This window comes from Piliocolobus tephrosceles, chromosome 7, assembly GCF_002776525.5.
Source record: "Piliocolobus tephrosceles isolate RC106 chromosome 7, ASM277652v3, whole genome shotgun sequence".
Classification (NCBI taxonomy): Eukaryota; Metazoa; Chordata; class Mammalia; order Primates; family Cercopithecidae; genus Piliocolobus; species Piliocolobus tephrosceles.
The window spans coordinates 120,245,740-120,258,700 of record NC_045440.1 but is presented as its reverse complement, the minus strand read 5'-3'; the positions used below and the strand labels follow the sequence as shown (position 1 = coordinate 120,258,700).

Sequence of the window (12,961 nt, the reverse complement as noted above, 5' to 3'; positions counted from 1 at the left end):
GTGCAGTGGCTCTTCACAGGCAGGATTATAGTACACTACAGCCTCGAACTCTTGGATTCAAGTGATCCTCCCACCTCAGCCTCAAGTAGCTGGGACTACAGGCACATGCCACTGTACCCAGAACCAGATTATTTTCTTGATGAAACACATTATAACAAGAAAGTTTAAGCTGTGACTGTTAATGTAACTTAACATATGTACATATTTAGAGTTTAACATATTTTAGGATCATTTAAATCTAGATCTAAGGTTGAATTTGTTAGTCATGCCCAAGTATTGTAGCTGTGTGTAATTGAGTCATTTTAAAAAATTCAGATGCTAAGATTTAAAGTTTAAACTAGATATTTTAACATTTGAAGATAAGACTTCAGTAAGCAAATGTGACATAATTATAATAAATCATTAGCTGTTTTCTTTTATCACAGTGCTATTTCTAATCTTTCTAAACTAATGACAAAATTTGTTTAGGTGATTTTGGAATGGATGATCGTGAGATAATGAGAGAAGGCAGTGCTTTTGAGGATGACGACATGTTAGTAAGCACTACTACTTCTAACCTCCTATTAGAGTCTGAACAGAGCACCAGCAATCTGAATGAGAAAATTAACCATTTAGAATATGAAGACCAATATAAGGATGATAATTTTGGAGACGGAAATGATGGTGGAATATTAGGTATGTGAGAAAATGATGGTTACTCGAACATAAGCAGAATTTCTTTATTGTAAAGTTTTGGAAGCAGTTGCTAATTCTGAGTCTTGAACAGCTTTTAGATATGTATGAGTGAATTGTGATCAGTTGGTTCAGTAAGACATTTTGGTAAAATTAGCCTCTTAAAATATTATAACAAAACTTAAATATGCTTATCAGAATGCTAAATTTTATTAGTACTTAAAACTGTTCTGTTTGTGTTTGATAGCTGTGTTAAGTAAATATTTTTTAAAATAGATAAATGAACTAGAAAATACAAATGAAAAATGAGAATTTTTTTATATACTAAGTGTTTTATACTTTTATAAGCTACCTGGAGGAGAAACAGATAAAAATTGAATATATGTTTAAATTTTATCCCTTTTAACGTAATTTTGTTTTTCCATTGATTGGCTATTGTGGTTTTGGCATTTCTTCTAGAAATTGTAACTAACTTACATTCCTTATTTCAGATGACAAACTTATTAGTAATAATGATGGCGGTATCTTTGATGACCCCCCTGCCCTCTCTGAGGCAGGGGTGATGTTGCCAGAGCAACCTGCACATGACGATATGGATGAGGATGATAATGTATCAAGTAAGCGTTTCATGTTTAGTGATTCTAGGGATGATTGTATGGCATCCAAAAAGATACTTACCATAGAAGATGACAAACTAGAAGTTGTAGTTTTTGATGAATTACAAATATCTTTAAGTACATTGCTTATGATTGATTACTGGTTCTGATTCTGTGTTTAATCTTGCGCCCCTCCCCATTTTTTGGCCAATTGAGTTACAAGTCTGGTGGGGCTTTCCTATTAACTAGAAAAATATTTTTTTTTAGTAATAATAGGATTTCTTTCTATTTCATGAAGAGTTTTTTCTCCCACCATTTGTAGGATATAATATACCAAAGCTTTTTGTGACTGTATTTTTTTTTTTTTTTTTGACAGTGGGTGGGCCTGATAGTCCTGATTCAGTGGATCCCGTTGAACCAATGCCAACCATGACTGATCAAACAACACTTGTTCCAAATGAGGAAGAAGCATTTGCATTGGAACCTATTGATATAACTGGTGAGCATATGAACCCTTAGATTTATACAGCATACAACATAAGGTCTTACTTCTGGTTTTTGCCTGTCTACTGATCTGCTACTATTGTTTTAGATAACTAGACTTCTTGCTTTTTTCTGGTTTTTTGCCTATCTACTGATCTGCTACTGTTGCTTTCGTTAACTAGGCTTCTTGCTTTTATGTCACAGTCATCTGTCATAGTCTTTCTTCTATCCAATTATAATTTTGAGTATTTTGTAGAATGTCTGTGCAAGTTGCTGTGAAATATAAAAGTATAGAACAAGCTTTCTGATAATGCGTATCTTAGTCTCCTGGGGTTCCCAAAATGTTAGCAGCTCACATGTGTAACAACTAGAAAACATTGGAAAGCATTTTTCAATAAATTACAATTCTAAATGCTGTACAGTTCGGCTACAAGCTGGAAAAAAACTAAAAGTATTCTTTAAAAAACAAAACAAAACTGGAGGCTGTTTTGAGTGTGGTGGCTCCCACTTGTAATTCAGTACTTTGGGAGGCCCAACCAGGAAAACCATGTGAGGCCAGGAGTTTGAGACCAGCCTGGGCAGTAAATATAGTAAGACCTGTCTCTTCAAAAAGAAATTTTTTTTTTTTTAATTTTATGTGCTCTTAGAATTTGCCTTTTTCCACACGTTCTGAAAAAAATCTTTTTAAATTTAAAAACTGGAAACGTCAAAAATTCTAGAATAAGTAATCTTTTTCTTGTAGTTTTTTTAAGTAACATTGCAAGACACATTATTTAATTTGAGGAGGGCTGCTTCTAAATGACAGACAATTTGAGATAATGGGGATATAAAACTTAACAGTTTCTAGATGGTTTATGAGGACAGTAGGATAGAATACTTGAAATCGATTACAGTGTAATTTAGACATAGTTTTTACCTTTAAGTAGAACAAGATTACCCTTTTGGGTTTCCCATTGATGAGGAAAATGGACAATTAAGTAAAATATATACTTTATTAGATAGTGAGATTAGAGAAGAGACTCTCACTGTGTGTAACATCTTTTTGTATATATATATATATTTTTAGGTTGATCCAAAAACCTTTGGGGTATGTCTGACAGGGTGAAATTTTGAGGATTTTATTTAACCCCATGGGCTTTTCTGCATTTTAAAAAAGTGAGACAATACCACCTACTTGTAAGTTTTAAGGACTAGAAAGGACTCTTTTAAAATGTCTAGGATGGAGTTACAGGTCTATCTGACTGGGCTTGGGCTTGTTTCATTGTATCAAGCAGCTTCCACAACTGCCATATATGAATTATAACTTTTCTAATAAAAATAATAGTATTTGCAATCATTAAAGAAAACTCTGTGAGTTTGAGTGATGGGCCCTGTTTCAAATGAGAAAATGAGCCCAACTCTGAAGGGTATGATATGTTCATTGTTTGCGGTATAAAACTACATAGGCAAGAATGTATTGGACCTTACATCATTTTACTTATTTTCTGCTAAAAGTTTATACTTACTCAGCAAATTTTTGTTGGATGCCTATTGTGTTCCAGCCTCTATTCTAAATGATGGTTGGAAAACATCAGTGAAAACATTCTATACTCATGAAGTTGAACTTTTCTGCTAGAGTCTGTGTGTAGAAAAGCAGGGGGATATAGTCAGTCCAGATCTTGTAACTGTGTGTTCCATGCTGGCCTCTCAGGAAAATGATCTTATTTTTTATTATCATTCCAGTTAAAGAAACAAAAGCCAAGAGGAAGAGGAAGCTCATTGTTGACAGTGTCAAAGAGTTGGATAGCAAAACAATTAGAGCACAACTTAGTGATTATTCTGATATTGTTACTACTTTGGATCTGGCACCGCCCACCAAGAAATTGATGATGTGGAAAGAGACAGGAGGAGTAGAAAAATTGTTTTCTTTACCTGCTCAGCCTTTGTGGAATAACAGACTACTGAAGGTAATACAGTTTGCAGAATTTTTACTTCATATACATTCTGAGTATCTAAAAAAAAAAGATTCTAAAACCTTTGAATCATTTTTGATCAAGTATTTTGCAACCGTATGGCACGTTTTCTTTTTTCTGCCTTAAATCACAGTGTACTGGGCATAACTTCATTTGAAATATATGGATAAGTGACACCTGCATTTCTAAAAGATGTAAAATGAATTTTCCTTATTTTAGAAAGCCACTGACATGTTTAATAATACTTCTCTCTGTAATAAACTATTAGTTATATCGTCTTAGTGTGTTTTACATCTGAATTCTTGAAATGTTTTCTGAATAAAACATGAGTGGTTCTGCTTTTTCCATGGTAAAGAATTCTGGCTTCAGGAAGTATTTTGGTTTTTTTGTTTGTTTTTCCATTTATAGGCTCTTTTCTGCTTACATTCCACAATACTCCAAAATAAGATTCACAGGTATCTGGTGAATGAAGCAGTGCTGTTAGGCTACTATTCTGTCTGAAGTTGAGATATGCACAGAACCTATTGATTTTACTGTGTATTTGGAATATAGTAATATATTCTAAATTTAAAGTATCTGAGAGCAACAAAGTTGTGCTCTTTATTGTAAGCACTGTCATATAATTATTTTTAAGAAGGTCGTTAAACTGTTTATTCTTTGACTCAGTAATTTCATTATTAGAAATTTTTCCTAAGGAAGTAATTCAAAGTATGGAAAAGCTACCTCTGTTAATGTTGATTACATTCTTGTTCACAGTTTTAAAAAGAGAGAAGCCTGACATTTTAAGAGTAGAGGAATGGTTCAAAATGAAATATGTAACCATTAAAAGTAGTTTAAATGAGACTGGGAGCAGTGGCTCACGCCTGTAATCCCAGCACTTTGGGAGGCTGAGGCAAGTGGATCACTTCAGGTCAGGAGTTAGAGACCAGCCTGGCCAACATGGTGAAATCCCATCTGTAGTAAAAAATATAAAAATCAGCCATGTGTGGTGGTACACTGTAATCCCATCTACACAGGAGGCTGAGGCACAAGAATCACTTGAACCCAGGGGGCGGAGGTTGCAATGAGCTGAGATTGTGCCACTGCACTTCAGCCTGGGCAACAGAGTGAGACTCCGACTCAAAAAATAAAAATAAAAAGTAGTTTAAATGATAGCTAATAAGGTTACCATGTAAGTGAAGAAAACACAATTTAAAGCTGTTTGGTATGAGACCAGTTAGGATGAGTTTTAGTTGATGAATATAAAAATAAACTGCAGGCAGATAAATGGAAAATCCCTTAAGGTTGTGAGATAATGGATACAATTTTTTTAGTTTATCTAAAATGTCTGCAGTTATAATTTGAAAACTCATTTAAAATCATTTTCAGATGGAATAAAGTGTGAATATGATAAAAGCTATGCTAAATTATACACTTAGAATATACTTTTGGAAGATATAAATCAGTGGTGACTTTAGATTTATTTTATCTTTGAAATTTTTCTTTTCTTTTTCCTATAGCTCTTTACACGCTGTCTTACACCGCTTGTACCAGAAGACCTTAGGAAAAGGAGGAAAGGAGGAGAGGCAGATAATTTGGATGAATTCCTCAAAGAATTTGAAAATCCAGAGGTTCCTAGAGAGGATCAGCAACAGCAGCATCAGCAGCGTGATGTTATCGGTTTGTTCTGTTGGAATAGTTCCTTGATGAAGTTCACATGAGTATTTGGCTTAACATTTACCTTTATACTGTCAGACTGAAAGAAATGAGGAATCAAAGATACACTCAAATGTTTGGCCAGGGAAATGCGTTGGACCTGATTGCCTAATTTAAGTATGAAGCTTCCTGTCTTTCCAGAGGTTTAAGGTTCAGAACTGGCAGGGGAGATAGTCTGCTAAAGAATTGTCCTACATTGTACTGGGGGTAGGACTTGTCCTTTTAAGATCCCCTTTACGTATATTGCTAAAAATTGACTAAACCTATATGGAACTAAAATTTTATCTGGCCTTCTTCATTAACGAAAACACTACATATGTCTTAGTGTACTAGTTTAAAAAATAAATGGTTCTATAATGTTCAAAACTGTATGACCTATGTTTTCTCTTCATATGACCAATTGCAGATGAGCCCATTATAGAAGAGCCAAGCCGCCTCCAGGAGTCAGTGATGGAGGCCAGCAGAACAAACATAGACGAGTCAGCTATGCCTCCACCACCGCCTCAGGGAGTTAAGCGAAAAGCTGGACAAATTGACCCAGAGCCTGTGATACCTGTAAGTAAGCAGATCTATCCATTAAGTCATTTGAAGGTATTCATACAGTCAGTAGCAAGTGGTATTTAGGGAGGCCTTTTAAAGTATCTTGGTTTTGACAGAAAATGGTAAGGAATGAGTCCCGAGGAAGAAGAGCAACAGGATGTAGACAGTCCACTCCTAATGGGAGAATGTTCTGGGAGTCTCTGCAGTCTTTCTGACTCTTTTTGAATAGTATTGCTTTAGAGTGCTCCAGAGTGAGCATCCTTGACTCTGAAGTTGGTTCTGATTTATTATTTGGCAAACATTCCTGCATACCTTCAGTACTAGGCAGTTTTAGGTCATCTTATTAAGTAATCAGAATAAACTTGTCAAATACCTGAGAAAATGTAAAGCATTATCTGTCTGCTTCATTCAAACTTTGACTACCATTAAGTTCAGCTAGGATAGGAAAGCTAAGCAATTATGAACGAGGAAATAGTAGGGTTTGATTTAGGGCTTTCCAATCTTAAGTCTATAGAATAAACGAATTTGAGCAAAGGGAGGCTTTTTGATAACTTTAGGCTTCTTGTCCAGCCTCCATCAAGAATACTCTGCCAATTTTAAGAACTAGTTTTCTGTGCCCTCTGGTGGTAACAGTTGTCAATAAGAGCATTTTTCTGTATGAGCTCAGGACTAGGAACACAGTAATGAGTAGGTGACTTTCATAACCACCCTCCTTCTGGTAATTCTTTGGTTTCTTAAAGACTTTGGTTTTAATGTTCTTAACTCTTTATATTAAGCCTGAGAGAAAATAAATATAGGAAGTGGACCCAGAAAAGCAATTGTCCTCACTTCTATTATTTGCTGCCGTGAGACATTCAAGACTCTCAGAGTGAAAGCTTATGATTTTTAAGTTACAATATAATAACCTTACAGAAGCTTTAGTAGTTAAAAAGCATTTGACTCCTAAAAAGTAAGTATGAAAATGAAACGTGGTTTAAGGTAACAGTCAGTTTCTTTTGTAAGCTACTTCAATGTAGTTTTATAAAAAATCAAAAAAAAATATATACTATAATAAATTGTTGCTTGTGGGGAAGTATGGAGATATAATCTCAGTATTTTCGACTAGAAAACTTCAGCGACTGTGTATTTGCATATTTAAAATAAGCTACTTTAAAAACATACATCTTAAATTGTCTTATTTGTATTGCTTTAAGCCTCAGCAGGTAGAGCAGATGGAAATACCACCTGTAGAGCTTCCCCCAGAAGAACCTCCAAATATCTGTCAGCTAATACCAGAGTTAGAACTCCTGCCAGAAAAAGAGAAGGAGAAAGAGAAGGAAAAAGAAGATGATGAAGAGGAAGAGGTAAACTAATTAATCATTTTCATTCCAGATTTAGCAAAAACCTCCAACCAACTTTTTTGTTTTTCATATTGGGGCTAACTTAATTGATGTTGAGCATCAGAGTTATATTAAAAAAAGGATATAAGCAAAATTTTACCAAATTCGTAGTGGTATCGATCATCGTTAGGAACATCCAATTTTATGCTGTGCTGTAACTCATTGGCTCCCTTGTGGGCTTTTGAAGGGCATGGAATTGCCCTTATGCTGATTTCTTGCCTGACTTCTAGACTGCTTGTAGCTGCTTTTACTATCTTGTGGTCAGTGGTCGATTCTTAACTGCTGTTGCCTCCTTCTGCTATAACCTCTTCTGTATCTGTGGTGGCCTGGAAATCAGATAAGCATACATTTTGCGCTTGTCTGGGTTTTGTTTTTTGTTTTTCCTTTAGTTGGACCCCAGGGTAAAGCATAACTTTGCTAAAAACCTAGACTGAGTGAAGGCTTGAATGACTTTCTTTTTACAAAGTAAGAGGTGTTTTAGGAATCAATTTCTTTTTCCTGGAGCGTGTTTATGCTGTTGAAGGTCGTCCTCCTTCTCCTTCTCCTTCTTCTCCTTCTCCTTCTCCTTCTTCTTCTCCTTCTCCTTCTCCTCCTCCTCCTCCTCCTCCCTTCCTCCCTCCCTCCCTCCTTCCTCCCTTCTTCCCTTCTTCCCTCCCTCTTCCTTTCCTTCCTTCCTCCCTCCCTCCCCCCTTCCTCCCTTCCGTCCCCTTCCCTTCCTTCCTCCCTCCCTCCCTCCCTCCCTCCCTCCTCCTCCTCCTTTCTTCTTCCTTATTTCTGGATCATTGAGGTTGTTAAGACTTAGAATTTATTCCTCTGTTTGATATTCTGTCAGATATGTTACTTAAACCTTTTAATTTAAAATAAGGTATCGTTTAGGTAGCATTGAAGCTGTTTAAATTTCTTCAGGACCAAAAAAGGTTATGGATTGGATAAATTTTCATTAACATCTGTTCTTAATTCTAATAATAGTGCATATCTTTAATATGAATACCTTATTTTACAACCAAAATTAGCTTCAGAGCTATTCCTATGTGTGAGGGTATGCCATTATCTCAGACTTAGTTGTGAATAAGTATTAAAATACTTGCGGTTTCTGTATATAGTTTCAGCATAGCCTGGGAACATCACACCTGCTGCCTTGCACCCACCTTGGACTTTAAAAGTCATTTAGGCAGCACGTGGCTGAGAACTATGTTGCTCAAGTGAAATATAAGGGTTATTATATATATAATATATATATAATAAATATATAATAAGGGTTATTATATATTTTAAAACACCATATAGACCAATAATAAATCCTCAACTTAGCTAGTCTTCAGGCTCTTTGGTACTGCTCCACAATGAGATTAGGAGTCTGCCAGAATGTAAGTCATCTGGAAAATCATGTTGCAATATTTGTGTATGTATATTTAGTTGAAATAGACATTATATTTAGTGGTACAGTTGATTTTTATCCTTAGGTTCTTGAAGAGGGGCCAGTAACCAAAAGCTCCATGATCAGCAGCGTCCACAGACCACATAGTGTGTGTAGACAGCATCCTTATAGTGCAGTATAGAAGCATACTTATAGCCAAATGTTTGCTTGCATATAAACAGAGGACTTTGCCTTGTAATTTAAGAAAAACTCTTCAGTTTATACTCTAGATGCTAAGTGATTGCTCAGCAGCATTAAGTACAGTTTCCTGTTAGTTCAAAATACACAATCTCAAGGTAATTGAGGAGCTTTTAGGAGATACAGGAGTACTTCATTTTGCATTGGACTTGTTTTGTCAGCTTTTTGGGGGTCATTTTCATTCAGGATGAAGATGCATCAGGGGGTGATCAAGATCAGGAAGAAAGAAGATGGAACAAAAGGACTCAGCAGATGCTTCATGGTCTTCAGGTATTGCTGCTGTTGTCTTAGAGGAAAATGCTTTATCAAAGGGTTTTGGCATTGTTCCCCAAAACAAAAAAGTTACATGCTGGAAACAGAAAGCATACTTTGTGAAACTTTTCCCAAAACTACATTATTTTTAAATGTTTTAATTAAACACATAAACTGTTAGGCCAAGAGTAAGCCTGAAAAGCAGAACCATGGTGACATATTACACAACTCCTTTGTATGCCTGCACCTTTTTGTTTTTCATTGAGTAAATTTAATGTGATGGATCATTACATTTATTGGGTCATTGTGTAACATCAGATGTCACTTTTCCTTGTGCTTTAATGTCCTAGACACAGACAAGATACCTTGAACATCTGCAGAATGCCAAGCAAGTTGCTCAAGGTTTCTTAAAATAGGACAGTTGACATTTAATTTTTTTTTTTACTTTAAAAACTGTAAGTGCTAGATTTTACTATTATATTACATTAGCTGTCTAAATAAATTGATTATTTTAATAATACATGTCAGAACAATTTTGCTGGTTTCTTGGACTTTCTCATTTAGATTTTAGATGTACCATAACATACTTTGGCCTTTTACCCTCTTGATAAACATGAGAATCATATACTGTTTTAAAAAGTGCAGTCTTTGTCCTGAGCAGAATATATAGTTTGTTTTTTCCAGTAACCAAAATTAGCATCTGTGTTAGTCTGTTTTGTGTTGCTCTAAAGGAATACCTGAGTCTGGGTAATTTATAAAGAAATGGAGTTTACTTGGCTCACAGTTCTGCAGACTGTACAAGAAGCAAAGCACCAGCATCTGCTTCTGGTGAGGCCTCAGAAAGCTTGTAGTCGTGGTGGAAGGCAGAGGGGGAGCAGGTGTGTCACATGGCGAGAGAGATGGCTAAGGCTCCTTTAAACAGCCAGCTCTCTTGTTAACTAATGAGCAAAAATTCACTGATTGCTGCGGGGAACCATTCATAAGGGATCAACCACCACCCCCATCCCCACCCCCACCCTGTGACACACACACCTCACTGGGCTCCATCTCTAACACTGGGGAATCACGTTTCAGCATGAGATTTGGAGGGGACAGATATTCAAACTGTCAGCATCCTCACTGAACTACTACTTTATATTACAGGTTACTTTAAGTTATCCTTTTTTGGTTTTATTTCAGCGTGCTCTTGCTAAAACTGGAGCTGAATCTATCAGTTTGCTTGAGTTATGTCGAAACACGAACAGAAAACAAGCGGCCGCAAAGTTCTACAGCTTCTTGGTTCTTAAAAAGCAGCAAGCTATTGAGCTGACACAGGAAGAACCGTACAGTGACATCGTTGCAACACCTGGACCAAGGTTCCACATTATATGAGGAGCTAGAAACATTATAGCTAGTGTTTGATTCACTAGTGCTTACGAATTGCCCCCATGTGTAGGGGACACAGAACCCTTTGAGAAAAACTTAGATTTTTGTCTGTACAAAGTCTTTGCCTTTTTCTTTCTTCATTTTTTTCCAGTACATTAAATTTGTCAATTTCATCTTTGAGGGAAACTGATTAGATGGGTTGTGTTTGTGTTCTGATGGAGAAAACTGCACCCCAAGGACTCAGAAGATGATTTTAACAGTTCAGAATAGATGTGTGCAATATTGGTGCATGTAATTGTTCAGCGGCAGTCAAAAGTCATGATTTTTATCTTAGGTCTTCATTACTGCATTGAAAAGGAAAACCTGTCTGGGAAAATGCCTGACAGTTTAGTTAAAACTATGGTGTGAGTCTTTGACAAGAAAAAAAACAACGCCTTTCCATCAGTAACACTGGCAATCTTCCTGTTAACCACTCTCCTTAGGGATGGTATCTGAAACAACAAAGGTCGTCCTCTTGAGATCCGTTTTAAGTGTAATTCCCTAATGAGCAGAGGTGTACGTCAAATTGTGTTGTGACTGATAACCTTCAGCTACAAAAAGATAGGACTGACTTGGTTTAAGTGTTCTATTTTGTAAATCATTCCATTTGAGTCTTTCTGATGAACTTGGCTATCCTGAAATCTGTTACTTTAGTGAGGCTCCAAAATGAGCAAAGCTAGGCCTGATTAGAGTGACTATTAAAAAAACATAACTTTCTAGGAGCTATAAATCAAAGTTTTTAAAAGGTGTTTGGATATCTTTGAGTGTTCAGATCATGAAAACAGAAATTGCCCTGCCTACTACAAGGACAGACTGATGGGAAATTATGCACCTGGTCAACTTAGCTTTTAAGCAGACAATGCTGTAAAAACTAATGGCTTCTCTGGTATTTATTATAAGTTTTAGTACTGATCTCCTTTTCCAGTGTTGCACACTCCTGTGTTTGGACCTTTAATAGCATTGCAACGAAATCTTATATCCAGTTTCCTGTAATTTAATTGAAGAAAAATACATCCAAATAAAGACTTTATTATTAACAGACCAGATAGCATCAGAAATCATGTGACTATTATGATTATCAGAATATGTCTTAACTTTTTAGGGCAAAGTTAACACTGAAAGTTACAGCTTAAGTGTTGGAACTTTTGTGGCAAAAACATCACTTTTGAAACTCAGACTTCAGTGTATACCCAATAATTTAAAATTATGTGAAATGTTTTAAATTTGTGAACTCGTAATTACTGTTTTAATGATTCAGTTTCTTGAGAGTGGTAATTGTATAAAATTGCTTTTGCAGCTTTATATTCAATATGACGTGCCTGTAAACCAAGGAGTTTTCCCCGTTTGTAAAAAGACATTGTAGATAATTGAATGTTTGATTTTAGAAAGGTCATTAGTTTCTTGTTCCACATTTTGTTAGTCTGGTTTTTGTTGCTTATCGGGTTTAATATTGTTCTTGAAAATAGTTGATGCTATGTTATGTATAACTTTTCTAATAAAAGTTGTGTTATAAGCTGTACTTTTTTGAGTATTTGTTATTCAGTTGGTGGTGGTCCCCAAGGGGAAAGTTGGCTGAAAAAGTTACTATAGCCCAACACCTCATTTATTTGCTTTATCTAGAATAATTGTCCATATAAACCAAATGAATTTTTCAAAAGAGGTCTTAGACTACAAATGGAAGACAGACTAGCTTGTCTCCAACCTTCTTTGTTAACAGAACTATGTGATCTGAAATTTTAATAAATGTATAATTGTTATGTGTGAAGGTATTAAGAATAAAAATGAAACCAGCAAATGGCTGGTACAGAGGAAGCTTTGGGACATAAATACATCTCTGTAACTGCTAAGTACATACAAACTGACATGCTGTGGGTGTACATCCTTGGTGCTCCAAACAAGCTAGGTGGGTAGGCAGGTGCTAGAAATACCCTAGGGCAGTCTCAGAAGCCTAACTGAAAACCAGGACTTTCAGTAACCTGACATGTACCCACTTTTAGATTCTAGCCTCTGACTAGTCCTGCTGCCCCTGCCCCCCCAGTCCCCCGGACCCCACTGTGAGCTTTAAAGCACTGAGATTTTATGGTTTAAACCCCGATTTGAGTGTAAATATGTTGCTGTTTTTAATAGAAAAAAATCAGATTTGACTAAGCACCAATTATCCTGAAACCCAAAGCAGCTTGAATTTGGGGCTCACTGCCATAGATACCTCTAGTAAAGAGTTATGATTAATGTGAAAGTGCTGAGAGCCTAGAATACAGCATGCCACAGTACCTGGGGGAAGTTCAGAAAGAAAAGATTCTCAGATGATAAAAAGCTTTTGCTAAAATGTAAAAGATGGCTTCGCATAGTAAAGTGAAATGATGTTTAGAGCAG

General features: G+C 36.0%; 1 protein-coding gene across 1 annotated transcript in view; it reads left to right on the top strand.

The window, feature by feature from the left end:
• RAD21 (RAD21 cohesin complex component) overlaps positions 1–12,107 on the top strand; it is a 29,319-nt gene extending 17,212 nt beyond the window's left edge. Inside the window, exons 6-14 of the mRNA XM_023224836.1 lie at positions 469–675; positions 1,164–1,289; positions 1,645–1,767; positions 3,474–3,697; positions 5,203–5,362; positions 5,805–5,953; positions 7,132–7,281; positions 9,119–9,202; positions 10,364–12,107. Coding sequence (XP_023080604.1) covers positions 469–675; positions 1,164–1,289; positions 1,645–1,767; positions 3,474–3,697; positions 5,203–5,362; positions 5,805–5,953; positions 7,132–7,281; positions 9,119–9,202; positions 10,364–10,555 — 1,415 coding nt within the window. The 3' untranslated portion in view covers positions 10,556–12,107. The remainder of the gene's footprint in view (positions 1–468; positions 676–1,163; positions 1,290–1,644; positions 1,768–3,473; positions 3,698–5,202; positions 5,363–5,804; positions 5,954–7,131; positions 7,282–9,118; positions 9,203–10,363) is intronic.
• Positions 12,108–12,961: the final 854 nt, after the last annotated feature.